At 42.3% G+C, this 27,688-nt stretch overlaps 1 protein-coding gene across 2 annotated transcripts in view; it reads left to right on the top strand.

Moving 5' to 3' along the window:
* The window catches only part of LOC106613128 (calsyntenin-2), a 447,582-nt gene that overhangs the window by 346,660 nt on the left and 73,234 nt on the right, over nucleotides 1-27,688 (top strand). For both annotated transcript variants that reach the window (XM_014215083.2, XM_014215084.2), the window contains exons 6-8: nucleotides 13,556-13,741; nucleotides 16,968-17,225; nucleotides 17,507-17,628. In XM_014215083.2, coding sequence (XP_014070558.2) covers nucleotides 13,556-13,741; nucleotides 16,968-17,225; nucleotides 17,507-17,628 — 566 coding nt within the window. The remainder of the gene's footprint in view (nucleotides 1-13,555; nucleotides 13,742-16,967; nucleotides 17,226-17,506; nucleotides 17,629-27,688) is intronic.

Below are 27,688 nucleotides of genomic sequence, written 5' to 3'. Positions count from 1 at the left end.
TGTTCGTTTGACGTGGTGGGATCTTTTTGTGTCTGTAATATAAATTATGCGAGAAATGGTGGTGGAAACGCCTTTATGCGCAAATAATTACAGCATATAATAACCATTAAATCAAAGTAAACTGATATAGTGTGTGGTCCTCCCACTACGACTCAGGAAGCATGCAGTTTATTAGGCTACAGATGAAATAAGATGTTCTTCACAGGGTGGTGAAAGTGCACGGTGATGAGCTTGATGCTCCTTTCCAATACATATTGAGTCTTATTCTGGTGACATGATGATCCATGATAATCTCATCATGTAGACTTGCCTAACCTTAAAGCCTAGTCACACTGTATCTGCGAGCTATTTGCTAGAGAGCACATGCCAAGACCACAGTAGGCACATTTGCTATTTAATGCATCAGTTTCTGTAACAAACTATTGGCACAGTTGAAAATGCCATGGAAACACACTGAATTTTTTATTTTTATCCGATACACGAAACCACATGTGAAAAAGTCATTTTTTTGTGTACTATGTCATCACGCACTGATTTTTGTCCACAACAATTCTGTTTGGTGGAAATGCACATATTTTCTTCACGTGGATTTTAGAATTATTTGCATGAAAATCTGTCGCCAATTGGATGGAAAACTGGCAACAGTGACACATGATCTACCTCACATATTTATAATCCTTCTCTACCACTCCTCTCTCCCTCCTTCTCTCTACAGTATCTCCCTCTCCCTCTTTCTCTCTACAGTATCTCCCTCTCCCTCCTTCTTTCTACAGTATCTCACTCTCCCTCCTTCTCTCTACAGTATCTCCCTCTCCCTCCTTCTCTCTACAGTATCTCCCTCTCCCTCCTTCTCTCTAGAGTATCTCCCTCTCCCTCCTTCTCTCTACAGTATCTCCCTCCTTCTCTCTAGAGTATCTCCCTCTCCCTCTTTCTCTCTACAGTATCTCCCTCTCCCTCCTTCTTTCTACAGTATCTCACTCTCCCTCCTTCTCTCTACAGTATCTCCCTCTCCCTCCTTCTCTCTAGAGTATCTCCCTCTCCCTCCTTCTCTCTACAGTATCTCCCTCCTTCTCTCTACAGTATCTCCCTCTCCCTCCTTCTCTCTACAGTATCTCCCTCTCCCTCCTTCTCTCTACAGTATCTCCCTCTCCCTCCTTCTCTCTAGAGTATCTCCCTCTCCCTCCTTCTCTCTACAGTATCTCCCTCCTTCTCTCTAGAGTATCTCCCTCTCCCTCTTTCTCTCTACAGTATCTCCCTCTCCCTCCTTCTTTCTACAGTATCTCACTCTCCCTCCTTCTCTCTACAGTATCTCCCTCTCCCTCCTTCTCTCTACAGTATCTCCCTCTCCCTCCTTCTCTCTAGAGTATCTCCCTCTCCCTCCTTCTCTCTACAGTATCTCCCTCCTCTTCTCTCTACAGTATCTCCCTCCTTCTCTCTACAGTATCTCCCTCTCCCTACTTCTCTCTACAGTATCTCACTCTCCCTCCATCTCTCTACAGTATCTTCCTCTCCCTCCTTCTCTCTACAGTATCTCACTCTCCCTCCTTCTCTCTACAGTATCTCACTCTCCCTCCTTCTCTCCACAGTATCTTCCTCTCCCTCCTTCTCTCTACAGTATCTCCCTCTCCCTCCTTCTCTCTACAGTATCTCCCTCCTTCTCTCTACAGTATCTCCCTCCTTCTCTCTACAGTATCTCCCTCTCCCTACTTCTCTCTACAGTATCTCACTCTCCCTCCATCTCTCTACAGTATCTTCCTCTCCCTCCTTCTCTCTACAGTATCTCACTCTCCCTCCTTCTCTCTACAGTATCTTCCTCTCCCTCCTTCTCTCTACAGTATCTCCCTCTCCCTCCTTCTCTTTACAGTATCTCACTCTCCCTCCTTCTCTCTACAGTATCTCCCTCTCCCTCCTTCTTTCTACAGTATCTCCCCCCTCCTCTCTACAGTATCTCCCTCTCCCTCCTTCTCTCTACAGTATCTCCCTCTCCCTCCTTCTCTCTAGAGTATCTCACTCTCCCTCCATCTCTCTAGAGTATCTCCCTCTCCCTCCTTCTCTCTACAGTATCTCCCTCTCCCTCCTTCTCTCTACAGTATCTCCCTCTCCCTCCTTCTTTCTACAGTATCTCCCCCCTCCTTCTCTCTAAAGTATCTCCCTCTCCCTCCTTCTCTCTACAGTATCTCCCCCCTGCTTCTCTCTACAGTATCTCCCTCTCCCTCCTTCTCTCTACAGTATCTCCCCCCTCCTTCTCTCTACAGTATCTCCCTCTCCTTCTCTCTACAGTATCTCCCCCTCCTTCTCTCTACAGTATCTTACTCTCCCTCCTTCTCTCTACAGTATCTCCCCCCTCCTTCTCTCTACAGTATCTTCCTCTCCCTCCTTCTCTCTACAGTATCTCCCTCTCCCTCCTTCTCTCTACAGTATCTCACTCTCCCTCCTTCTCTCCACAGTATCTCCCTCTCCCTCCTTCTCTCTACAGTATCTCCCTCTCCCTCCTTCTCTTTACAGTATCTTCCTCTCCCTCCTTCTCTCTACAGTATCTCCCTCTCCCTCCTTCTCTCTACAGTATCTCCCTCTCCCTCCTTCTCTCTACAGAATCTCCCCCCTTCTTCTCTCTACAGTATCTCCCTCTCCCTCCTTCTCTCTACAGTATCTCCCCCTCCTTCTCTCTACAGTATCTCCCTCTCCCTCCTTCTCTCCACAGTATCTCCCTCTCCCTCCTTCTCTCTACAGTATCTCCCCCCTGCTTCTCTCTACAGTATCTCTCCCTCCTTCTCTCTACAGTATATCCCTCTCCCTCCTTCTCTCTACAGTATCTCCCCCCTTCTTCTCTCTACAGTATCTCCCTCTCCCTCCTTCTCTCTACAGTATCTCACTCTCCCACCTTCTCTCTACAGTATCTCACTCTCCCTCCTTCTCTCTACAGTATCTCCCTCTCCCTCCTTCTCTCTACAGTATCTCCCCCTCCTTCTCTCTACAGTATCTTACTCTCCCTCCTTCTCTCTACAGTATCTCACTCTCCCTCCTTCTCTCTACAGTATCTCACTCTCCTTCTCTCTACAGTATCTCCCCCCTCCTTCTCTCTACAGTATCTTCCTCTCCCTCCTTCTCTCTACAGTATCTCCCTCTCCCTCTTTCTCTCTACAGTATCTCCCTCTCCCTCCTTCTCTCTACAGTATCTCCCTCTGTCCCTTCTCTCTACAGTATCTCACTCTCCCTCCTTCTCTCTACAGTATCTCCCTCTCCCTCCTTCTCTCTCTTTTTCTTTTCTACAATCCCTAGCAGTGGAAAACAGAGGTGCTGTAGGAAACAGAGGCATGGTGCTGGTGGATAAGAATGTAGAAGTATTGCTATAGTGAATGCAGTGAAAGCACACTGAATGTCTAACATCTATAAGGTAGTGTATTACAATGTAACATCTGTGAGGCAGTGTGTTACAGTGTAACATCTATGAGTCAGTGTGTTACAGTGTAACATCTATGAGTCAGTGTATTACAGTGTAACATCTATGAGTCAGTGTATTACAGTGTAACATGTATGAGTCAGTGTATTACAGTGTAACATATATGAGTCAGTGTATTACAACGTAACATTTATGAGGCAGTGTATTACAGTGTAACATCTATGACTCAGTGTATTACAGTGTAACATCTATGAGTCAGTGTATTACAATGTAACATCTATGAGGCAGTGTATTACAGTGTAACATATGTGAGTCAGTATATTACAGTGTAACATCTATGAGTCAGTGTATTACAGTGTAACATCTATGAGGCAGTGTATTACAGTGTAACATCTATGAGTCAGTGTATTACAGTGTAACATCTATGAGTCAGTGTATTACAGTGTAACATATATGAGTCAGTGTATTACAGTGTAACATCTATGAGTCTGTGTATTACAGTGTAACATCTATGAGTCAGTGTATTACAGTGTAACATATATGAGTCAGTGTATTACAGTGTAACATCTATGAGTCTGTGTATTACAGTGTAATATCTATGAGTCCTTGTATTACAGTGTAACATCTATGAGAGTGTATTACAGTGTAACATATGTGAGTCAGTGTATTACAGTGTAACATCCATGAGTCAGTGTATTACAGTGTAACATCTATTGGGCATCTATGAGGAACACACACACACACGTCTTGTACAACTAACCTTGTGGGGACACACAATTCAGTCCCATTCAAAATCCTATTTTCCATAACCCCTAACCCTAAACCCTAACCTTAACCCGAAAACCTAACCTTAACCCTAAACCTAACCCTAGCTCCTAACCCTAAACCTAACCCTAGCTCCTAACCCTAAACCCAACCCTAGCTCCTAACACTAAACCTAACCCTAGCTCCTAACCCTAACCCTTAACGTAATTCTAACCATAACACTAATTCTAACCTTAAACCTTAACCCCCTAGAAATAGAATTTGACCTTGTGGGGACTAACAAAATGTCCCCAGTTTTTGTCTGTTAACTATTCTTTTGGGGACTTCTGGTCCCCACAAGTATAGTTAAACACGTCCACACACACACACACACACACACACACACACACACACACACACACACACACACACACACACACACACACACACACACACACACACTCAAATCAAATCAAATGTATTTTTATATAGCCCTTCGTACATCAGCTGATATTCTCAAAGTGCTGTACAGAAACCCAGCCTAAAACCCCAAACAGCAAGCAAAGCATGTGAAAGAAGCACGGTGGCTAGGAAAAACTCCCTAGGAAAAACTCCCTAGAAAGGCCAAAAACCTAGGAAGAAACCTAGAGAGGAACCAGGCTATGAGGGGTGGCCAGTCCTCTTCTGGCTGTGCAGGGTGGATATTATAACAGAACATGGTCAAGATGTTAAAATGTTAAAATGTTCATAAATGACCAGCATGGTCAAATAATAATAATCATAGTAGTTGTCGAGGGTGCAACAAGCAAATCCGGTGAACAGGTCAGGGTTCCATAGCCGCAGGCAAAACAGTTGAAACTGGAGCAGCAGCACGGCCAGGTGGACTGGGGACAGCAAGGAGTCATCATACCAGGTAGTCCTGAGGCATGGTCCTATGGCTCAGGTCCTCCGAGAGAAAGACAGAAAGAGAGAAAGAGAGAATTAGAGAGAGCATATTTAAATACACACAGGACACCGGATAAGACAAGAGAAATACTCCAGATGTAACAGACTGACCCTAGCCCCCCGACACATAAACTACTGCAGCATAAATACTGGAGGCTGAGACAGGAGGGATCAGAAGACACTGTGGCCCCATCCGATGACACCCCCGGACAGGGCCAAACAGGCAGGATATAACCCCACCCACTTTGCCAAAGCACAGCCCCCACACCACTAGAGGGATGTCTCCAACCACCAACTTACCGTCCTAAGACAAGGCCGAGTATAGCCCACAACGATCTCCGCCATGGCACAACCCAAGGGGGGGGGCGCCAACCCAGACAGGAAGACCACGTCAGTGACTCAACCCACTCAAGTGACGCACCCCTCCCATGGACGGCATGGAAGAACACCAGTAGGCCAGTGACTCAGCCCCTGTAAAAGGGTTAGAGGCAGAGAATCCCAGTGGAAAGAGGGGAACCGGCAAGGCAGAGACAGCAAGGGCGGTTCGTTGCTCCAGCCTTTCCGTTCACCTTCACACTCCTGGGCCAGACTATACTTAATCATAGGACCTACTGAAGAGATAAGTCTTCAGTAAAGACTTAAAGGTTGAGACTGAGTCTGCGTCTCTCACATTGGTAGGCAGACCATTTAAATGGAGCTCTATAGGAGAAAGCCCTACCTCCAGCCGTTTGCTTAGAAATTCTAGGGACAATTAGGAGGCCTGCGTCTTGTGACCGTAGCGTACGTGTAGGTATGTACGGCAGGACCAAATCGGAAAGATAGGTAGGAGCAAGCCCATGTAATGCTTTGTAGGTTAGCAGTAAAACCTTGAAATCAGCCCTTGCCTTAACAGGAAGCCAGTGTAGGGAGGCTAGCACTGGAGTAATATGATCAAATTTTTTGGTTCTAGTCAGGATTCTAGCAGCCGTATTTAGCACTAACTGAAGTTTATTTAGTGCTTTATCCGGGTAGCCGGAAAGTAGAGCATTGCAGTAGTCCAGCCTAGAAGTAACAAAAGCATGGATTAATTTTTCTGCATCATTTTTGGACAGAAAATTTCAGATTTTTGCAATGTTACGTAGATGGAAAAAAGCTGTCCTTGAAACAGTCTTGATATGTTCTTCAAAAGAGAGATCAGGGTCCAGAGTAACGCAGAGGTCCTTCACAGTTTTATTTGAGACGACTGTACAACCATCCAGATTAATTGTCAGATTCAACAGAAGATCTCTTTGTTTCTTGGGACCTAGAACAAGCATCTCTGTTTTGTCCGAGTTTAAAAGTAGAAAGTTTGCAGCCATCCACTTCTTTATGTCTGAAACACAGGCTTCTAGCGAGGGCAATTTTGGGGCTTCACCATGTTTCATTGAAATGTACAGCTGTGTGTCGTCCGCATAGCAGTGAAATTTAACATTATGTTTTCGAATGACATCCCCAAGAGGTAAAATATATAGTGAAAACAATAGTGGTCCTAAAAAAGGGAACCTTGAGGAACACCGAAATTTACAATTGATTTGTCAGAGGACAAACCATTCACAGAGACAAACTGATATCTTTCCGACCGATAAGATCTAAACCAGGCCAGAACTTGTCCATGTAGACCAATTTGGGTTTCCAATCTTTCCAAAAGAATGTGGTGATCGATGGTATCAAAAGCGGCACTAAGATCTAGGAGCACGAGGACAGATGCAGAGCCTCGGTCTGACGTCATTAAAAGGTCATTTACCACCTTCACAAGTGCAGTCTCAGTGCTATGATGGGGTCTAAAACCAGACTGAAGCGTTTCGTATACATTGTTTGTCTTCAGGAATGCAGTGAGTTGCTGTGCAACAGCTTTTTCAAAAATTTTTGAGAGGAATGGAAGATTCGATATAGGCCGATAGTTTTTTATAATTTCTGGATCAAGATTCGGCTTTTTCAAGAGAGGCTTTATTACTGCCACTTTTAGTGAGCTTGGTACACATCCGGTGGATAGAGAGCCGTTTATTATGTTCAACATAGGAGGGCCAAGCACAGGAAGCAGCTCTTTCAGTAGTTTAGTTGGAATAGGGTCTAGTATGCAGCTTGAGGGTTTGGAGGCCATGATTATTTTCATCATTGCGTCAAGAGATATAGTACTAAAACACACACACACACACACACACACACACACACACACACACACACACACACACACACACACACACACACACACACACACACACACACACACACACACACACACACACAGGTTTCCAAATAAAAAACGGATAAAATTGTATTTGTCACAATCGCCGAATACAGCAGGTGTAGACTTTACTGTAAAATGCTAACTTACGAGCCTATTTCCAACATTCCAGAGTTAAAAAGTGCGTCTTCTCTATACAGTATCTCACTTTCTCCAAATAGAAAATAGTAAAAATAAATAAATTTGAACCTGTTTCCTTCCTCTCTGTAACATCCCTCTGTTTAGATTGCTTAAGTTAATAAGAACTGAGGTTGGGGCATTCGTATACTTTAGTAGAACTTTAAATCAGAAGTATGCTGGCATTACATGGTTCACATGGCATATCACTCCATTACACAGTTCACATGGCATATCACTCCATTACACAGTTCACATGACATATCACTCCATTACATGGTTCACATGGCATATCACTCCATTACACAGTTCACATGACATATCACTCCATTACATGGTTCACATGGCATATCACTCCATTACACAGTTCACATGACATATCACTCCATTACATGGTTCACATGGCATATCACTCCATTACACAGTTCACATGGCATATCACTCCATTACATAGTTCACATGACATATCACTCCATTACATAGTTCACATGGCATATCACTCCATTACATAGTTCACATGGCATATCACTCCATTACATGGCATATCACTCCATTACATAGTTCGCATGACATATCACTCCATTACATAGTTCACATGGCATATCACTCCATTACATAGTTCACATGCCATATCACTCCATTACATAGTTCACCTGGCATATCACTCCATTACATAGTTCACATGACATATCACTCCATTACATAGTTCACTTGACATATCACTCCATTACATAGTTCACATGGCATATCACTCCATTACATAGTTCACATGGCATATCACTCCATTACATAGTTCACATGGCATATCACTCCATTACATAGTTCACATGCCATATCACTCCATTACATAGTTCACATGGCATATCACTCCATTACATAGTTCACATGGCATATCACTCCATTACATAGTTCACATGCCATATCACTCCATTACATAGTTCACATGGCATATCACTCCATTACATAGTTCACATGGCATATCACTCCATTACATAGTTCCCATGACATATCACTCCATTACATAGTTCACATGGCATATCACTCCATTACATAGTTCCCATGACATATCACTCCATTACATAGTTCACATGACATATCACTCCATTACATGGTTCACATGACATATCACTCCATTACATAGTTCACATGGCATATCACTCCATTACATAGTTCACATGGCATATCACTCCATTACATAGTTCACATGGCATATCACTCCATTACATGGTTCACATGGCATATCACTCCATTTCATAGTTCACATGGCATATCACTCCATTACATAGTTCACATGGCATATGCCTCCCGCCATCCGGCTACAGTATGAATACACAGATTGGATTATGGCATAATGTTCACTACATTGCTCTCTCCTCTCTCCCTCAGTGAGTCCTGCAGTGTGCATACTGTGGAAAAGAAAGATCTCTGCAGAGACGGAATAGCTTCCTATTACCGGCAACTCACACTACCGCTAACAGTATGATTCGCAGTGTGTGTTTGCTTGTGTGTCTCTGTCTGTGTGTGTGTGTCTGTGTCTGTGTGTACGTGTTTGTTTTTGTAGCATGGTGCAAGGCAGAGCGAGCAGCGGCGCCATGCCGTGCCTCATGAATGGAAGTAAATTATTTAGCAGGGACACAAATGGAACAGCTCAGTCACACGGAGTCCCTGCAGGGCCCCACATTCACCATGTTGCCATCACTGACCTCAATCATCCTCTATATGAGTATGGTCATGTCGTAATGAGTCTGTATAGGAACCTTTATGAGCAGGAATATGAATTTATATGATAGTGCTGAGTGATTAACCGAAATGAATCTTTAAAAAGCAGGCAGACATTTTCATTTCGACATGGTTATCTAAGAGAAACCACTCCACTGCCCCTTGTGCCTCCTACTGCTGGTCAGGTGTATTTATCTGAAGGATCGGTATGATGTGCAATTACAGTTTTTTCCAATTGCTAACACACTAAAATGACATGCACAGCACAATTATTTAAACTGACGAACAGTGAGCAAAACCTCTTCTCAAGTCTCCAAGTCTAAACACAATTTCTGCTTTACACACATTTTGCAATTAAAAATGGCACTTTTTAAACGGACTGTACACGGTTCTCTGCATAAGACATGACAATCTGACATAAAGTCACATGTTTGCCATTTCAAAACACTGCCATTCAAAATGACACTACATGAGCTAATTGGCCAATACATGTACCACCTGGCCAAACACCTCAATGGTTAATTGTTACCACTTCAATCAGGAAGTAAGCACTATGAAAAGACCACAGGTGAGCACCTTTTGTTTTACAACAACAATGGAAGCCGTTGCAGAGAGAGGAAGAGGGAGGGTGAGAATGAGAGGGGGAGGAAGAGTGAGAGGTAGGGGTAAAAGCTGGTAGAGGAGTTCATGGCCAAAGAAGACAACAACTTTCAAATGAAATCAAAGCAACCTTAGTTGATCATGTCATCAACCATGGACTGACAATGCGAGAGGCTGGACAGAGAGTGCAGACCAACTTGAGCCGTTTTCCTGTCGCCTGTGTCATCCGGACATGTAGACTGGAGTACATGTATGTAACAAAAATGTATTTCACACTATGTAGTACATCCCATGTCATAGTGTATCAGTTGGGTGACACCTGTTTACTTCATGAATGGCTGATGTCATACACTAACTGCACAAATTTCCTGTAGAATTTACTCTACTGTGGGGGAAATATCTTTAGGCTGCATTGTCCAAGCCCTATATTTTAGTTTTTTTGTTTTTCTAAAGGACTGAGAGACGCAACCATGGTGGAGGAAGGGGCCAAATGTTCACCGCGGTACAGGAACCTGCCATTGTAAACTTGGTTTTGGAAAATAATGAAATCAGATTACGTGAAATTCAAAGCCACATCATCCAAGACAACACCATATTCAACAACATTCAACGAGTCAGTCTGTCCACATTGGCTCGCATTCTCAAGCGAAACCAAATCAGAACGAAACAACTTTATAAGGTGCCGTTTGAGAGAAACTCTCAAAGAAACAAAGAGGTCAGACGAGCATATGTGGATGTAAGTACAATATTGACTGCAGTACACTACACGCAACATTGTTTCCCAGTGTACTGGATAACACCATATTGACTGCTTTTGTTCTTTGTTTTCAGGGAGTTCTGGAAATGGATGCTCATGCAATCCCACATGAGTTCATCTTTATAGATGAGGCTGTGTTCAACCTAGCAAAGACCAGAAGAAGGGGGAGAAACGTCATTGGCCACAGAGCCATTATAGATGTTCCTGGCCAACGTGGTGGGAACATCACAATGTGTGCTGCCATCTCCAATACGCATGGTGTCCTCCACCGTCATGCCAACCTTGGACCATACAACACAGCCCATATTCTCCCATTTCTGGACAGACTCCACAACGTTCTCATACCACCAGAGCGTATGAATGATGCAGACCATCAAAGAACCCGGTACGTTGTAGTATGGGTCAACGTGAGCTTTCATCGTGCAGCCTCAGTCCAAAACTGGTTTGCTGACCACCCACCATTTCTCGTGCAATACCTCCCACCATACTCACAATTTCTGAACCCTATAGAAGAGTTATTTTCGGCATGGCGGTGTAAGGTATACGACCGGCAGCCCTTTGTGCGCATGCCTCTTGTGCAGGCTATGGAAGAGGCATGTGATGAGATTGATGTGGGTGCGATTCCCTCGATGTCTGGCAAGGGAAGATATTGCGTGTGATGTGGACGAGGCGTTGTGGCCAGACCCAGCTGTGCTGCAAGATGCTGCCTAATTATTTTTCTTGCCTCTTTTTTTTTATATATATTTTTTCTGCAATTTTCTTTTTCAGTTGACTGTTTTTCTGTGAGCATATTTTTGTTCAGTCCAATGTAAATATATCTGCTGTGCATATGTTGCACTGACTTGTTTGGTGAAAAATAAAAAATAAAATGTTTCAACAGCATGTGTGTGTATCTGCAAATATTTCTGTGCATCTGAAGAATTTTCTACAATTTGAACTATTTTAGTATTATGGCAAAGCATACTAAAGATGAGAGTGCTTTTCATTATGCCCAACAGTGTGTAGTTGTTTAGACAAAAATCTGGTAATATGAATGAAGTGTGTGCCATTTTGTGCAAGCGTTTGATTTTGATAATCCTATATGTAGTTTTGGTCGCAGTGCTTCATTTTGCAGGATATATGAGGTATTTTGCAGTTTGGGTGTGTGGTTTTGTGAATTGTGTTAAGTATTTTGATAAAACCAGCCTAGTTTGCAAAATTGTGTTTTAGCAATTGGGAAAAACTGTAATAGATTGTTTAATGTGAAATGAATATGGTTGATTTGTAAGGTTAGGGAGAAGTGCAGTGAATAGTGTCACTTTTTAGGATGTCAATTTAAATTAATGTATTTATGATTGTTTGCAATTTTGTCTTGCCTTTTAATCATTATATGTGTTATTGTTTTTACCATCAAGCGCTACTTTGGATACAAGCGTTTTAATTAGTACTTTCAAGTGATGTTCTCTGGGTCCACATTGTACATTTTGTTGTATATGTCTGTTACCCAAAATACATTCAATTCAATCTCTACCTGTGAATACATGATTTACTGTAGGCCTAGTTTGTATTTAGAAGTCATGAAAGTATGCCTTATTTACTTTGAAGAACTACTAAAATATAGTTTTTTTCAGACAGCATAGGCTGCAGCTCTATAGAAATGAGATGATGATTTGGAATTAAATAATAATGTCCTCAAATAAAACATCTGAATATTTTTTTTAGAATCTAACCGAAACTGAACCAAAATCAAATAGAACCAATCACTCAGCACTACTATATGATGAGGAATTTGGGCTTGCCAAGTCATTTTCTGAACTGATAAAAAGCAAGAAATGTAGAATAAAGGAGTGTGTGTGTGTGTGTGTGTGTGTGTGTGTGTGTGTGTGTGTGTGTGTGTGTGTGTGTGTGTGTGTGTGTGTGTGTGTGTGTGTGTGTGTGTGTGTGTGTGTGTGTGTGTGTGTGTGTGAGAGAGAGAGAGAGAGAGTTTGAGGAAGTGAACATGACAGATTTAACAGTCCAGAGGGCAGCAATTAGCTGATTCCCTTCTTATCCAATCAGTGTTACCTTCAGCTCAGGTTTATGTTCAGCTCTGCCTGCCTGGTTCTTTCTACCTGCCTCTCTCTGTCTGCCTGTTTCTCTTACACACACTGCTGAATAGACACTACGAATTCACACAGCGCACCACTCACATTAACACACACACACACACGATCACACACACATAGAAATGCAGTGCGTATCAAAATACCCAAACTGAAAAACACACAAATACACACACCATACTGAACCCACAAAATCATGCAGTAATCAAGGTGACTAGAAGACAGACAAACACACACTGAACTGTGAGAGAGATGGTCTGGTTGAACACTCTCTACATTTTATTCATGTCATAGTGATTTAGTGAGCCCAGTACTGTACAGTGGATAGCGCCATTGATTCACATTATTAGACATTTTATTGACCACATAAAACTCTGAAATGGACTGTCACATTTTTATGGGGGACCTACAAGACAGGAATGGGCACAATACCACGCATGTGAAAATCACAAGGAAATCTGGAGAAATGAGTCGAAGTTAACATAATCTGAAACAAAAATAGGTCAGGGCTTCAGACAATGCCTGTTGTTCACCTGTTGTTCTGCTCAAAGGTCCACATATTCACACCCCAAGATCTCTCTCACTCTCTCACTCTCTCTCATTCTCTCTCATTCTCTCTTTCTCATTCTCTCTCATTCTCTCTCATTCTCTCACTCATTCTCTCACTCTCTCTCATTCTCTGTCATTCTCTCTTGCTCTCTCTCTCTTTCATTCTCTCTCACTCTCTCTCATGCTCTCTCTCTCATTCTCTCTCACTCTCTCATTCTCTCTCATTCTCTCTCATTCTCTCTCATTCTCTCTCTCTCACTCTCATTCTCTCTCACTCTCATTCTCTCTCACTCTCTCTCATTCTCTCTCTCTCATTCTCTCTCACACACACACACACACACTCCCCCACTCCTAACAATTGTGTCTTGTGTCTTTCCTAGGCTGGGACAAAAGAGTGGACTATGAGCCAGGCACAGGCAGCAAACAGCTGTTTCCCAAGATGAATCTGGAGACGTGTGGAGGGCTTCTCTCCTCAGTGAGGACCACGGTGGAACTACAGACCAGCCATATTGGGAAGGGCTGCGACCGGGAGACCTACTCTGAGAAGTCCCTGCAAAAACTCTGTGGTACGCACCTCATGGGATAGATACACTCCATAGCCAAAAGTATGTGGACACCTGCTCGTCGAAGATCTCATTCTAAAAACATGGGATTAATATGTAGTTGGTCCCTCCTTTGCTGCTATAACAGCCTTCACTCTTCTGGGAGTCGGCATTTCAATGCATCCCAAAGGTGTTCGATGGTGTTGAGGTCAGGTCTTTGTGCAGGCCAAACAAGTTCTTCCACACCGATCTTGACAAACCATTTCTGTATGGACCTCGCTTTGTGCACGGGGGCATTGTCATGCTTAAAAAGGAAAGGGCCTTCTCCAAACTGTTTCCACAATGTTGAAGCACAGAATCATCTAGAATGTCATTGTATGCTGTGGCGTTAAGATTTCCCTTCACTGGAACTAAGGGGCCTAGCCCAGACCATGAAAAACAGCCCTAGACCATTATTACTCCTCCACCAAATTTTACAGTTGGCGCTGTGCATTGGGGCAGGTAGCATTGTCCTGGTGAAGTGTGATTCATCACTCTAGAGAACGCGTTTCCACTGCTCCAGTGTCCATGGCGGCGAACTTTACACCACTCCAGCATTGTGCATGGTGATATTAAGCTGTGTGCGGCAGCTCGGCCATGGAAACTATTGGTGGAAAAAGTAATGTATCGTCATCCTTGAGTAAAACTAAAGATACCTTAATAGAAAATAGCTCAAGTCAAAGTTGAAATTCACCCAGTAAATACTACTTGAGTAAAAAAAAGTATTTGATTTTAAATATACTTAAGTATCAAAAGTAAATGTAATATTTAAGATATACTTAAGTATCAAAAGTAAAAGTATAAATAATAAAACATTCTTTATATTCAGCACACCAGACAGCACAATTTTTAAAACAATTTTTTACATTCATAGCCAGGGGCACACTCCAACACTCAGCATCATTTACAAACAAAGTATATTATTTTCTTTAGGAATGTAGTGAAGTAGAAGTAAAAGTTAAAAAAAAGTATAAATAGTATAGTAAAGTACAGATACCCCAAAAAACTACTTAAGTTGTACTTTAAAGTATTTTTACTTAAGTACTTTGCACCACTGATGGAAACTCATTTCATGAAGCTCCCAACAAACAGGTCTTGTGCTGACGTAGCTTCCAGAGGCAGTTTGGAGCTCGTAGTGAATGTTGCAACCGAGGACAGATGATTTTTACGAGCTACGTGCATCAGCACTCTGTGGGCCCGTTCTGTGAGCTTGTGTGGCCTAACACTTTGCGGCTGAGCTGTTGCTGCTCCTTGACGTTTCCACTTCAAAATTACAGCACATACAGTTGACCGGAGCAGCTCTAGCAGGGCAGAAAATTGACTAACTGACTTGTTGGAAAGGTGGCATCCTATGACGGTGCCACATTGAAAGTCCCTGAGCTCTTCAGTAAGGCCACTCTACTGCCAATGTTTGTCTATGGGGATTGCATGGCTGTGTGGGTGATTTTATACACCTGTCATCAACGGGTTTGGCTGAAATAGCCAAATCCAATTTGAAGGGGTGTCCACATACTTTTGTATAGTGTATTTCTCTATAAATGGCCATAGGTTAGTCGAAGCATTTCACAATTAGATATTCGTTGCATAATAGAACAAAGCCACTCCAAAAATCATCAGACTGTAGAGAACTTAATAAAACACCAGTTAAACTCCCCAGACCAGGTCTTCTTTCTCTTGTCTGTTGGTAAAGCTGTGTTAAATGAAGGTAGCAGAATGCAGACTTTAAGCTCTGCTGCTGTTAATGACGTGACAGAGCGAAAGTATTAGCTGCTTGAGCTAGCTGTCTCCTCAGTGAAGAGCCTGTCTACACCTCCGTGTTTGTACAGAGAACATGACAGAGAAACATCAGCTCTAACGCCGCCGCTAACTCTTTCATTCGGCACACAGCAAGGTATGGTGGTGGTGGGGGGTGGAGGGAGTCATCGTCAGACCCTTATCTGAATGGATAACTCCCTCCCAGTTCCCTCTGTATGCATGGTTTACTGCTAAAGAGCCTTTTCAAAGCCTCCCAGAATCATTATCTGATACCAAATAGAATAAATTGTAATTGCTTTTTTAAAGCACAATCAATTTGAGATAATGTACAAAGACATCTGCAAACAGAATTGTGGGCGGTGGTGACGGCGGTGGCGGTGGTGACGGCGGTGGCAGGGCACCGCGCATCTATTTACTCCCAGAATCTAATCACTGCAAGTCAAAACCTCTACACAGCCATGAAAAGCAGTCAGGGAGAAACAGACTTTAAAGACAGGCAGGGAAAAAAATCATTAATTAATACTCTAATGTTCTGTTATTAGCATAAAATGAACAGATGCATGTTTTAATTGTCTGTCTGGAAGGAGAGATATAGCAGAGAGATGGATCATATTGTATCAATGTGTTTTATTTGGAGCCTTGCTGTGTTTTGGAGGTACCACCATCACTGTGTCATAGCTGTTATAAACCATTTATTAATGTGCTATGCCTGTGTAATAAGGCATTACTTAAGATCTTTACTATTATAGTGGCAGGGCACAAAAGTCAATAGAGCTGTATTTTAGTGGGGGCATGTTAGTGCTGCAGAGGAGCACTGTGACAAGGCGAGAATTATGTTTATCAAGAAGACATTGACAAAACAAGAATCTTTCAGGAAAAAAAAGATGTTGAGAATGATGGAGTGAGCTTAGAAAACACAGACACAGAGAGAGAGAGAGGAAGGGGAGAATGAGAGAGGGGGAGAAAGGGAAAGAGGATACATTGATTTGATGGATGTTCTGACTGATCGGTTTTTATTTTCCTGTGAAAGGATCAAAAAACAGTCTCTCCTCTGTAATAGCTTGTCTGATTGGCTGTGTGGGGAATTATCACTCGTTATAAACACAGAACATGAAATGAATTCCAGCCATCCCTTCTTTCTTTCCTTTACTATGGTGTTCTGTAGGTTTCTTAGTGTCCATGGAGGTAGATAAAGCAGTATGTACTGTAGGCATGGCCATTTCTTATGATGACTTTCATCCACTCCTACCTCTGAAAGTCTGTTTAATTTGTCACAAATCAATACTCACATCCACTATCAATCTCTGAACATCGATTTATACATTAAGCCTGGGAGTTTGGCTTATTCATAAGTGATCATAGCCAAGGTCAGTCTGAATCATCTGTATATCTGTGTTGATTTCTATTTCTTTGCTGTTGGGCTTCCCTATCTGTTCCCACGGCAACAATTACCCAGGGGCCTCGTCAGGCAGCACAGACCTTCTCCCCGCCCCCAGTGCCTCCACCAATTGGACGGCGTCCCTGGTGACGGACAGTGAGCGGGACAGCGACCTCATCTTCCGGTTTGACGGGCGGCAAGCGGCGAAGATTCCGGACCAGGTGGTACCACAGAACCTGACTGATCAGTTCACCGTCGCCACGTGGATGAAGCATGGACCCAATCCTGGACTGAGGGCGGAGAAAGAGACCCTGCTCTGCAACTCTGATAAGACAGGTTAGAAGAGGGGAAGGAAGGTAGGAGGGAAGGTAGGAGGGAAGAGAGAGGTGTGGCTGGGAGAGAAGTAGAGTGGGAAGGGCTGTGTGGAGAGGGGCGGGAACATTGAATGGATGTGTTCTAATGGTGGTAGGTGTGACCTATCGATAAGGGGTGTGGTCTACTGACTAGAATGGGTTTATCTTCACTTAAGAGAAGGTGTCTTAAATCAAACGTTTTGGTAATTTTTGGGAAGCTGTGTTACCTTGACGTGCTCTTCTCTTTCCTCATCCCCTCTCCAGAGATGAACAGACACCACTACTCCCTTTACGTCCATAACTGTCGTCTGGTCTTCTTGCTCCGGAGAGACTTCATCCAGGTGGATACCTTCAGACCTGCAGAGTTTCACTGGAAACTGGATCAGGTAGGCTACACAGTAGACTGTGTCCATCCGTGATATTCATTTGTAATGGACTGTACCACTAAAGAGGGACAACTTGTCCTTACGAGCATGCTGTCTATGAAACATGATGTGATGTTCAAATGGCCTGGACTGACCACAACACCTAAAGTCCTCATCCTAGAACCTCTCTAAAAGCCTCGATGCACAGAGCAGTTGAGACCGTTTTAGACCTAGACATATGAAGACCATCTGTATATTGAAAGTACACCAGTGTGTGTGCGTGCGTGCATGCGTGCGTGAGTGCGCGTTTCCTCTGGGGATGAACAGGAGATGGCGGTGAGGATATGTTTGTCTGGAGATACACTGACTCTTGGCCAAGCCTAGCAGGCTGACGTGTGTGTGTGTGTGTGTGTGTGTGTGTGCGTGTGTGTGCGTGCGTGGTTCCTCCGGGGATGAACAGGAGATGGCGGTGAGGATATGTTTGTCTGGAGATACACTGACTCTTGGGCAAGCCTAGCGGGCTGACGTGTGTGTGTGTTCATGTACAGTGACAGCAGCAGCTCCCTCTCGCTTGAGGAGGTGAGTCTGTCTCAAGGTCGGCCAGGTCACGCTAACTGTCAGTCTCCAGACCCTGAACGCAGCTCTCTGTTTGCACAAAAGAGACGTGCAGCTGAGGCCGGGTCGGTGAGAGGCAGAGTGCGGGGGCTAGTGGGTAATTTGAGGACAGATCACTGGCTGTGATTGGAGGAAGGACAGGGGGTCAGAGCGTGACCTTGTGACCGGGGTTGACCTCTTGTGAGTCACCGCCTGAAGAAGTTCTGTAACATTCCGGAACAGAACACAGTTAGACAAGACATGGCTGCCTGTCTCTCCACATCTCTCTCAACTGGAGTCATCTAGTTACTCTTCCTGTGTTTATTTCTTGCTCCTTTGTGCCCAGCGCCGTCTACATTAACCAGCTTTGTTACAACTGGGGCCAGGGTTGGGGTCAATTTCATTTTAATTCCAGTCAATTCTGAAAATAAACAAAACTCCAATTCCAAAAGACCAGCAAATCAACTCCAAGTGATTTTAACTGGAAATCTGTTCCAAAGTATTATCATGCGTCAATTGTTGGGCTTCTTGCTGTCAATTTGCCCCCCACACACACACACACACACACACACACACACAAATGTTTAAGCGTTTAGAAACAAATACTATTTTTATTTACAGTAAACGTGACTCCAAAATGACACATTACATTATTTACCATTCATTTCTATTGGCCACAAAATAATCTGAAACACAACCAAAACAACGACCAAATGCATCCCTGTTAAGGCTACCTGTTAAGGCTACCTGTTAAGGCTACCTGTTAAGGCTACCTGTTAAGGCTACCTGTTAAGGCTACCTGTTAAGGCTACATGTTAACCTGTTATGGCTAGGGGGCAGTATTTTCACGGCTGGATAAAAAAAACGTACCCGATTTAATCTGGTTACCACTCCTACCCAGTAACTAGAATATGCATATACTTATTACATATGGATAGAAAACACCCTAAAGTTTGTAAAACTGTTTGAATGGTGTCTGTGAGTATAACAGAACTCATTTGGCAGGCAAAAACCTGACAAGGTTTCAGGCAGGAAGTGGCCTGTCTGACAAGGTGTCGTTCTTCTTGTCTCTGTTTATTGAAGAGTGAGGATCTTAGCTGTCCCGTGACACTTCCTACGGCTGCCATAGGGTCTCAGAAGGCGGTAAAAAGCTGAATCGTGGCTTTGCAGGCTCTGGCTGAAAAAAAGTAGCGCGTTTGGGTAGTGGCTGGTTACAGTACTGTGAGACTCAGGCTCATGCCCGCGTCAACCGAAAGCTTTGTTTACTTTCCTCTGTTTAGCTAAAAGGAGATTCCCGGTCGGAATATTATCGCTTTTTTACGAGAAAAATGGCATAAAAATGGATTTTAAACAGCGGTTGACATGCATCGAAGTACGGTAATGGAATATTTAGATTTTTTTTGTCACGAATTGCGCCATGCGCGCGACCCTGATTTACCATTTCAGATAGTGTCTGGGACGCACGAACAAAACGTCGCTATTCGGATATAACGATGGATTATTTTGGACCAAACCAACATTTGTTATTGAAGTAGCAGTCCTGGGAGTGCATTCTGACGAAGACAACAAAAGGTAATCAAACTTTTATAATAGTAAACCTGATATTGGTGAGTGCTAAACTTGCCGGGTGTCTAAATAGCTAGCCCGTGATGCCTGGGCTATGTACTTAGAATATTGCAAAATGTGCTTTCACCAAAAAGCTATTTTAAAATCGGACATATTGAGTGCATAGAGGAGTTCTGTATCTATAATTCTTAAAATAATTGTTATGCTTTTTGTGAACGTTTATCGTGAGTAATTTAGTAAATTCTTAGTGAATTCGCCGGAAGTTTGTGGGGGGTATGCTAGTTCTGAACGTCACATGCTAATGTAAAAAGCTGGTTTTTGATATAAATATGAACTTTATTGAACAAAACATGCATGTATTGTATAACATAATGTCCTAGGGTTGTCATCTGATGAAGATCATCAAAGGTTAGTGCTGCATTTAGCTGTCTTCTGGGTTTTTGTGACATTATATGCTAGCTTGAAAAATGGGTGTCTGATTATTTCTGGCTTGGTACTCTGCTGACATAATCTAATGTTTTGCTTTCGTTGTAAAGCCTTTTTGAAATCGGACAGTGTGGTTAGATAAAGGAGAGTCTTATCTTTAAAATGCTGTGAAATAGTCATATGTTTGAAAAATTGAAGTTTTTGTATTTTTGAGGAATTTGTAATTCGCGCCACGCCTATCATTGGATATTGGAGCAGGTGTTCCGCTAGCGGAACGTCTAGATGTAAGAGGTTAAGGCTACATGGTAACACTACCTGTTAACACTTATTGATAACACTACCTGTTAACAATACCTGTTAACACTTGTTGATAACACTACCTGTTAACACTATGGCCAACCACTATGGCCAACCTCTTTGCCGAGATAGGTAACCGTTGCCTTCCCAAACTCGGCCAAGTTCAGGGTTAAAGAAGCAGCTGCCAAACGCTCACATACTACCCTTAGAGAGTTAACATGATCTGACCACTCAGATGAATAAATCACTAGATCATCAAGATATGCACTACAATTGGGAACGCCAGCTAATACTGTGTTAACCTGTTATGGCTAGGGGGCAGTATTTTCACGGCTGGATAAAAAACGTGCCCGATTTAATCTGGTTACCACTCCTACCCAGTAACTAGAATATGCATATACTTATTACATATGGATAGAAAACACCCTAAAGTTTCTAAAACTGTTTGAATGGTGTCTGTGAGTATAACAGAACTCATTTGGCAGGCAAAAACCTGACAAGGTTTCAGGCAGGAAGTGGCCTGTCTGACAAGGTGTCGTTCTTCTTGTCTCTGTTTATTGAAGAGTGAGGATCTTAGCTGTCCCGTGACACTTCCTACGGCTGCCATAGGGTCTCAGAAGGCGGTAAAAAGCTGAATCGTGGCTTTGCAGGCTCTGGCTGAAACAAAGTAGCGTGTTTGGGTAGTGGCTGGTTACAGTACTGTGAGACTCAGGCGTGTGCCCGCGTCGACCGAATGCTTTGTTTTCTTTCCTCTGTTTAGCTAAAAGGAGATTCCCGGTCGGAATATTATCGCTTTTTTACGAGAAAAATGGCATAAAAATGGATTTTAAACAGCGGTTGACATGCATCGAAGTACGGTAATGGAATATTTAGATTTTTTTGTCACGAATTGCGCCATGCGCGCGACCCTGATTTACCATTTCAGATAGTGTCTGGGACGCACGAACAAAACGCCGCTATTCGGATATAACGATGGATTATTTTGGACCAAACCAACATTTGTTATTGAAGTAGCAGTCCTGGGAGTGCATTCTGACGAAGACAACAAAAGGTAATCAAACTTTTATAATAGTAAACCTGATATTGGTGAGTGCTAAACTTGCCAGGTGTCTAAATAGCTAGCCCGTGATGCCTGGGCTATGTACTTAGAATATTGCAAAATGTGCTTTCACCAAAAAGCTATTTTAAAATCGGACATATCGAGTGCATAGAGGAGTTCTGTATCTATAATTCTTAATGATGTTCCTACTCGCACAAATGTGTTGGAACATGACATTAACCTCTATGGGCTAGGTGGGACGCAAGCGTCCCACCCGTGGTGCACTCCATCAACAGCAGGTGCATTTCAAGAGCGGCAAATTTGAATCCAAATAAATGTCAAAATTCAAATTTTTCAAACATACAACTATTTTACACCCTTTGAAAGATAAACATCTCCTTAATCTAACCACGTTTTACGATTTCAAAAAGGTTTTACGGCGAAAGCATAAATTTAGAGTATGTTAGGACAGTACATTTACAAGAGTTGTGTGTAATGTTTTGTCAATTCAAAGACAGGGTCACCAAAACCATAAAACCAGCTAAAATGATGCACTAACCTTTTACAATCTCCATCAGATGACACTCCTAGGACATTATGTTAGACAATGCATGCATTTTTAGTTCTATCAAGTTCATATTTATATCCAAAAACAGCGTTTTACTATGGCATTGATGTTGAGGAAATCGTTTCCCTCCAATAACCGGCAGTCAAGTCAGCACCACAAATTAAATAATTAAAATTAGAAAACATTGGTAAAATATTATATTGTCATTTAAAGAATTATAGATTTACATCTCTTGAACGCAATCAACTTGCCAGATTTAAAAATAACCTTACTGGGAAATCACACTTTGCAATAATCTGAGCACTGCGCCCAGAAAAATACCCGTTGCGATACAGACTAGACGTCATGTTGGGGAGATCTAAAATCGAAAATACTATGTAAATAATCCATTACCTTTGATTCTCTTCATCAGATGTCACTTCCAGGTATCACAGGTCCATAACGAATGTAGTTTTGTTCAAAAAAGCTCATCATTTATGTCCAAAAATCTCCGTCTTGTTAGCACATGATCTAAACCCGCCGGACTTCACTTCATGAACGAGGGGAAAAAATATATTTACGTTCGTTCAAACATGTCAAACGTTGTATAGCATAAATCATTAGGGCCTTTTTAACCAGAACATGAATAATATTCAAGGTGGACGAATGCATACTCTTTTATAACGTATTGGAACGAGGGTACCCAACATGAACTCGCGCCAGGTGTCTAATGGGCCATCATCGTTCCATGGCTCTTGTTCGGTCCGATCTCCCTCCAGAAGACTCAAAACACTTTGTAAAGGCTGGTGACATCTAGTGGAAGCAATAGGAAGTGCCAAAATATTCCTCAGCCCCTGTGTTTTTCAATGGCATAGGTTTAAAGGTAATACAACACATCAGGTATCCACTTCCTGTCAGAAAATGTCTCAGGGTTTTGCCTGCCAAATGAGTTCTGTTATACTCACAGACACCATTCAAACAGTTTTAGAAACTTTAGAGTGTTTTCTATCCATATATAATAAGTATATGCATATTCTAGTTACTGGGTAGGATTAGTAACCAGATTAAATCGGGTACATTTTTTTATCCGGCGGTGTAAATACTGCCCCCTAGCCCTAACAGGTTAACACTAGTTTCTTAACCTCCGCCTTAACTAAATTGTGCGAAATAGACAATGAATAATGGTCTGCCAAGGTCATTAAATAAATTTTTCGACATTTGTCAAAAAGCTCCCACGAAGGGTTATCCAAAAAGGACTTCACATCAAAAGTAGCCATTTTAAACTACTACACCAAACACAAAAGCCAACAAATAGCAAACACTAATTCTATGACGCTCAACACTGAACTAACCACTATAACAATCTGCATGAGCGGCATGGGCGTCAGTAATGACAGATCCCGGATGAGCCCCCACTTATGTTACGAATCCCTTTGGCCCTGCAGTCTAGGGGAGATGGAACTGAGACCCGTAACATAAATCATGCTAATTATAATAGTGAAAAGTAACAGTGAGAACAAAAACCATAGACAACTGAAATCTACCGTCAAACACTAAAGGTTTATGGTTTAAACACACGGTAAGGGGGGGGTGTGAGAAAAGGGGCTGAGCGGGACCCAAGCAAAGAAACAATGATCCAAAACCACCCCTAAACTAGACTAGCCTATTTCAACAACAGCTAGCTAACCTCTATGGGCAAGGCGGGACGAATTCGTCCCACCTACGTAACAGCCACCTGAATTCAGTGGCGCGATTTTTGAATCGTTTGAAATACTATTACTTCAATTTCTCAAACATATGACTATTTTACAGCTATTTAACCTCTTGGGGCTAGGTGGGACGCTAGCGTGCCACCCGTGGTGCACTCCATCAACAGCAGGTGCATTTCAAGAGCGGCAAATTTGAATCCAAATAAATGTCAAAATTCAAATTTTTCAAAAATACAACTATGTTACACCATTTGAAAGATAAACATCTCCTTAATCTAACCACGTTTTACGATTTCAAAAAGGTTTTACGGCGAAAGCATAAATTTAGAGTATGTTAGGACAGTACATTTACAAGAGTTGTGTGTAATGTTTTGTCAAGTCAAAGACAGGGTCACCAAAACCATAAAACCAGCTAAAATGATACACTAACCTTTTACAATCTCCATCAGATGACACTCCTAGGACATTATGTTAGACAATGCATGCATTTTTAGTTCTATCAAGTTCATATTTATATACAAAAACAGCGTTTTACTATGGCATTGATGTTGAGGAAATCGTTTCCCTCCAATAACCGGCAGTCAAGTCAGCGTCACAAATTAAATAATTAAAATTAGAAAACATTGGTAAAATATTATATTGTCATTTAAAGAATTATAGATACAGCTCTTTTGAACGCACTCGACTTGCCAGATTTAAAAATAGCCTTTGGTGAAAGCACACTTTGCAATATTCTAAGCACTGTGCCCAGGCAAATCACGCGTTAGCGATACAGACTAGACGTCATGTTGGGCAGATCTAAAATCAGTACTATGTAAATAAGTTCCATTACCTTTGATTCTCTTCATCAGATGTCACTCCCAGGAATCTACTGGTCCATAACGAATGTAGTTTTGTTCCAAAAAATCTCATCGTTTATATCCAAAAATCTCCGTCTCGTTAGCACATGATGTAAGCCAGCGGACTTCTCGTCATGAACGAGGGGAAAAAATCTAAATATTCCGTTACCGTTCGAAACATGTCAAACGCTGTATAGCATAAATCCATTTTTAGGCCATTTTTAACCAGAACAGAATAATATTCCGGTGGACCGGGAATCTCCTTTTATAACGCTATTGGAACAGAGGAAGTACCCAACATGAAGTAGCGCGACAGGTGTCTAATGGGACATCACCGCTACCCATGCGCTCTTTTTCGGTCAGAGCTCCCTCCAGAAGACTCAAAACACTTTTTAACGGCTGGTGACACCCTAGTGGCAGCAATAGGAAGTGCCAAAATATTCCTAAACCCCTGTTTCAATGGGATAGGTTTAAACTCAATACAACACATTGTCACAGGTTCCACTTCCTGTCAGAAAACTTGTCTCAGGGTTTTGCCTGCCAAATGAGTTCTGTTATACTCACAGACACCATTCAAACAGTTTTGGAAACTTTAGAGTGTTTTCTATCCATATATAATAAGTATATGCATATTCTAGTTACTGGGTAGGATTAGTAACCAGATTAAATCGGGTACATTTTTTTTATCCAGACGTGCAAATGCTGCCCCCTAGACCCAACAGGTTAAAGACAAGACTCTCCTTAATCTAACCACACTGTCCGATTTCAAAAAGGCTTTACAACGAAAGCAAAACATTAGATTATGTCAGGAGAGTGCCCAGCCAGAAATAATCAGACACCCATTTTTCAAACTAGCATATAATGTCACAAAAAGCCAAACCACAGCTAAATGCAGCACTAACCTTTTATGATCTTCATCAGATGACACACCTAGGACATTATGTTATACAATACATGCATGTCTGTTCAATCAAGTTCATATTTATATCAAAAAACAGCTTTTTACATTAGCATGTGACGTTCAGAAAAAGCAAACTTCCGGGGAATTTACTAACAGTTTGCTAAATTACTCACGATAAACGTTCACAAAAAGCATAACAATTATTTTAAGAATTATAGATACATTACTCCTCTATGCACTCGATATGTCCGATTTTAAAATAGCTTTTCGGATGAAGCACATTTTGCAATATTCTAAGTACATAGCCCAGCCATCACGGCTAGCTATTTAGACACCCGGCAAGATTAGCCTTCACCAAAATCCTATTTCCTATAAGAAAAATGTTCTTACCTTTCCTGTTCTTCATCAGAATGCACTCCCAGGACTTCTACTTCAATAACAAATGTAGGTTTGGTCCCAAATAATCCATCGTTATATCCAAATATCCTCTGTTTTGTTCGTGCGTTCTAGACACTATACGAATGGTAAATAACGGTCGCGCGCATGGCGCATGGCGTGACAAAAAATGTCTAAATATTCCATTACCGTACTTTGAAGCATGTCAACCGCTGTTTAAAACCAATTTTTATGCCATTTATCTCGTAGAAAAGCGATAATATTCCGACCGGGAATCTGCAATAAGCTAAACAGCCGAATGAAATTTCTCCACGGGGGCGAATCGTGCACGCGCCTCATTCAATGGTCCTCTGATCGGCCACTTGGATAAGGCTGTTTCAGCCAGAGGCTGCCTCGTCATCGTTCAGGTTTTTCCCGGGTTCTGAGAGCCTATTGGAGCCCTGGGAATTGTCACGTTACAGCTAAGATCCTTACTCTTCAATAAACAGATGCAAGACGCACAACTCCTTGTCAGACAGGCCACTTCCTGCATGAAACCTTGTCAGGTTTTTGCCTGCCATAGGAGTTCTGTTATACTCACAGACACCATTCAAACAGTTTTAGAAACTTTAGGGTGTTTTCTATCCAAACCTGAACAATAATATGCATATTCTAGCTTCTGAGTTGGTGTAGGAGGCAGTTAAAAATGGGCACATATTTTTTCAAAAATTCTCAATACTGCCCCCTAGCCCAAACAGGCTAACTAACCAAAAATACAGGGGGTGGTCCGCCCAGTTCTAACTAGTGTATTTAGACACTGTTTTCCTACGGGTAATGTAGGCCCATGGGCGACTGGTCTTGTTACCCCCTTTTCCCACCAAACAAACAAGTCAAACAAAACAATACTCACAGGTACCGGACAAATGGGACATGTGGGGTGTAAGAAAAACAAAAGAGATGGGTGAGAGAGAGAGCATACAAAGAGCGATTGAGAGAATGACACAAAGATTGATCTCACAGAGAGAGATTGAACACAGAGTGATAATGAGCTAGAGAGAGAGCACTGACTGGGGTTTTTAAACCAAGGGAAAGGGGCTGTGATTGGGTGAGGAAAGGGGAGCAGGTGTCTTCTGATTGGGGACTGGTTGATGACTGATCGGGGAGTGATGATTGTCACCTGTGAGGGGAGAAGGAGAGAAAAGAAACACACATACAGGATACATACACAGGATACCTGTATCCGTAACAACTGTCTTTATGTGTGTATGCTTCCTGTACACTGTCTTTATGTGTGAGTGCTTCCTGTACACTGTCTTTATGTGTGTGTGCTTCCTGTTCACTGTCTTTATGTGTGAGTGCTTCCTGTTCACTGTCTTTATGTGTGAGTGCTTCCTCTACACTGTCTTTATGTTTGAGTGCTTCCTGTACACTGTCTTTATGTGTGTGTGCTTCCTGTACACTGTCTTTATGTGTGTGTGCTTCCTGTTCACTGTCTTTATGTGTGAGTGCTTCCTCTACACTGTCTTTATGTGACAGTGCTTCCTGTACAATGTTTTTATTGTGAGTGCTTCCTGTATACTGTCTTTATGTGTATGCTTCCTGTACACTGACTTTATGTGTGTTTGCTTCTGTACACTGTCTTTATGTGTGTGTGCCTAATGTACACTGTCGTTATGTGTGAGTGCTTCTCGTACAGTGTCTTTATGTGTGTGTGCTTCCTGTACACTGACTTTATGTGTGTGTTCTTCCTGTACACTGCCTTTATGTATGTATGCTTCCTGTACACTG

The sequence above is a fragment of the Salmo salar genome, chromosome ssa09 (assembly GCF_905237065.1).
Source record: "Salmo salar chromosome ssa09, Ssal_v3.1, whole genome shotgun sequence".
NCBI lineage: Eukaryota > Metazoa > Chordata > Actinopteri > Salmoniformes > Salmonidae > Salmo > Salmo salar.
The sequence above is the reverse complement of the archived record's forward strand: the minus strand, read 5'-3'. Positions and strand labels throughout refer to the sequence as shown.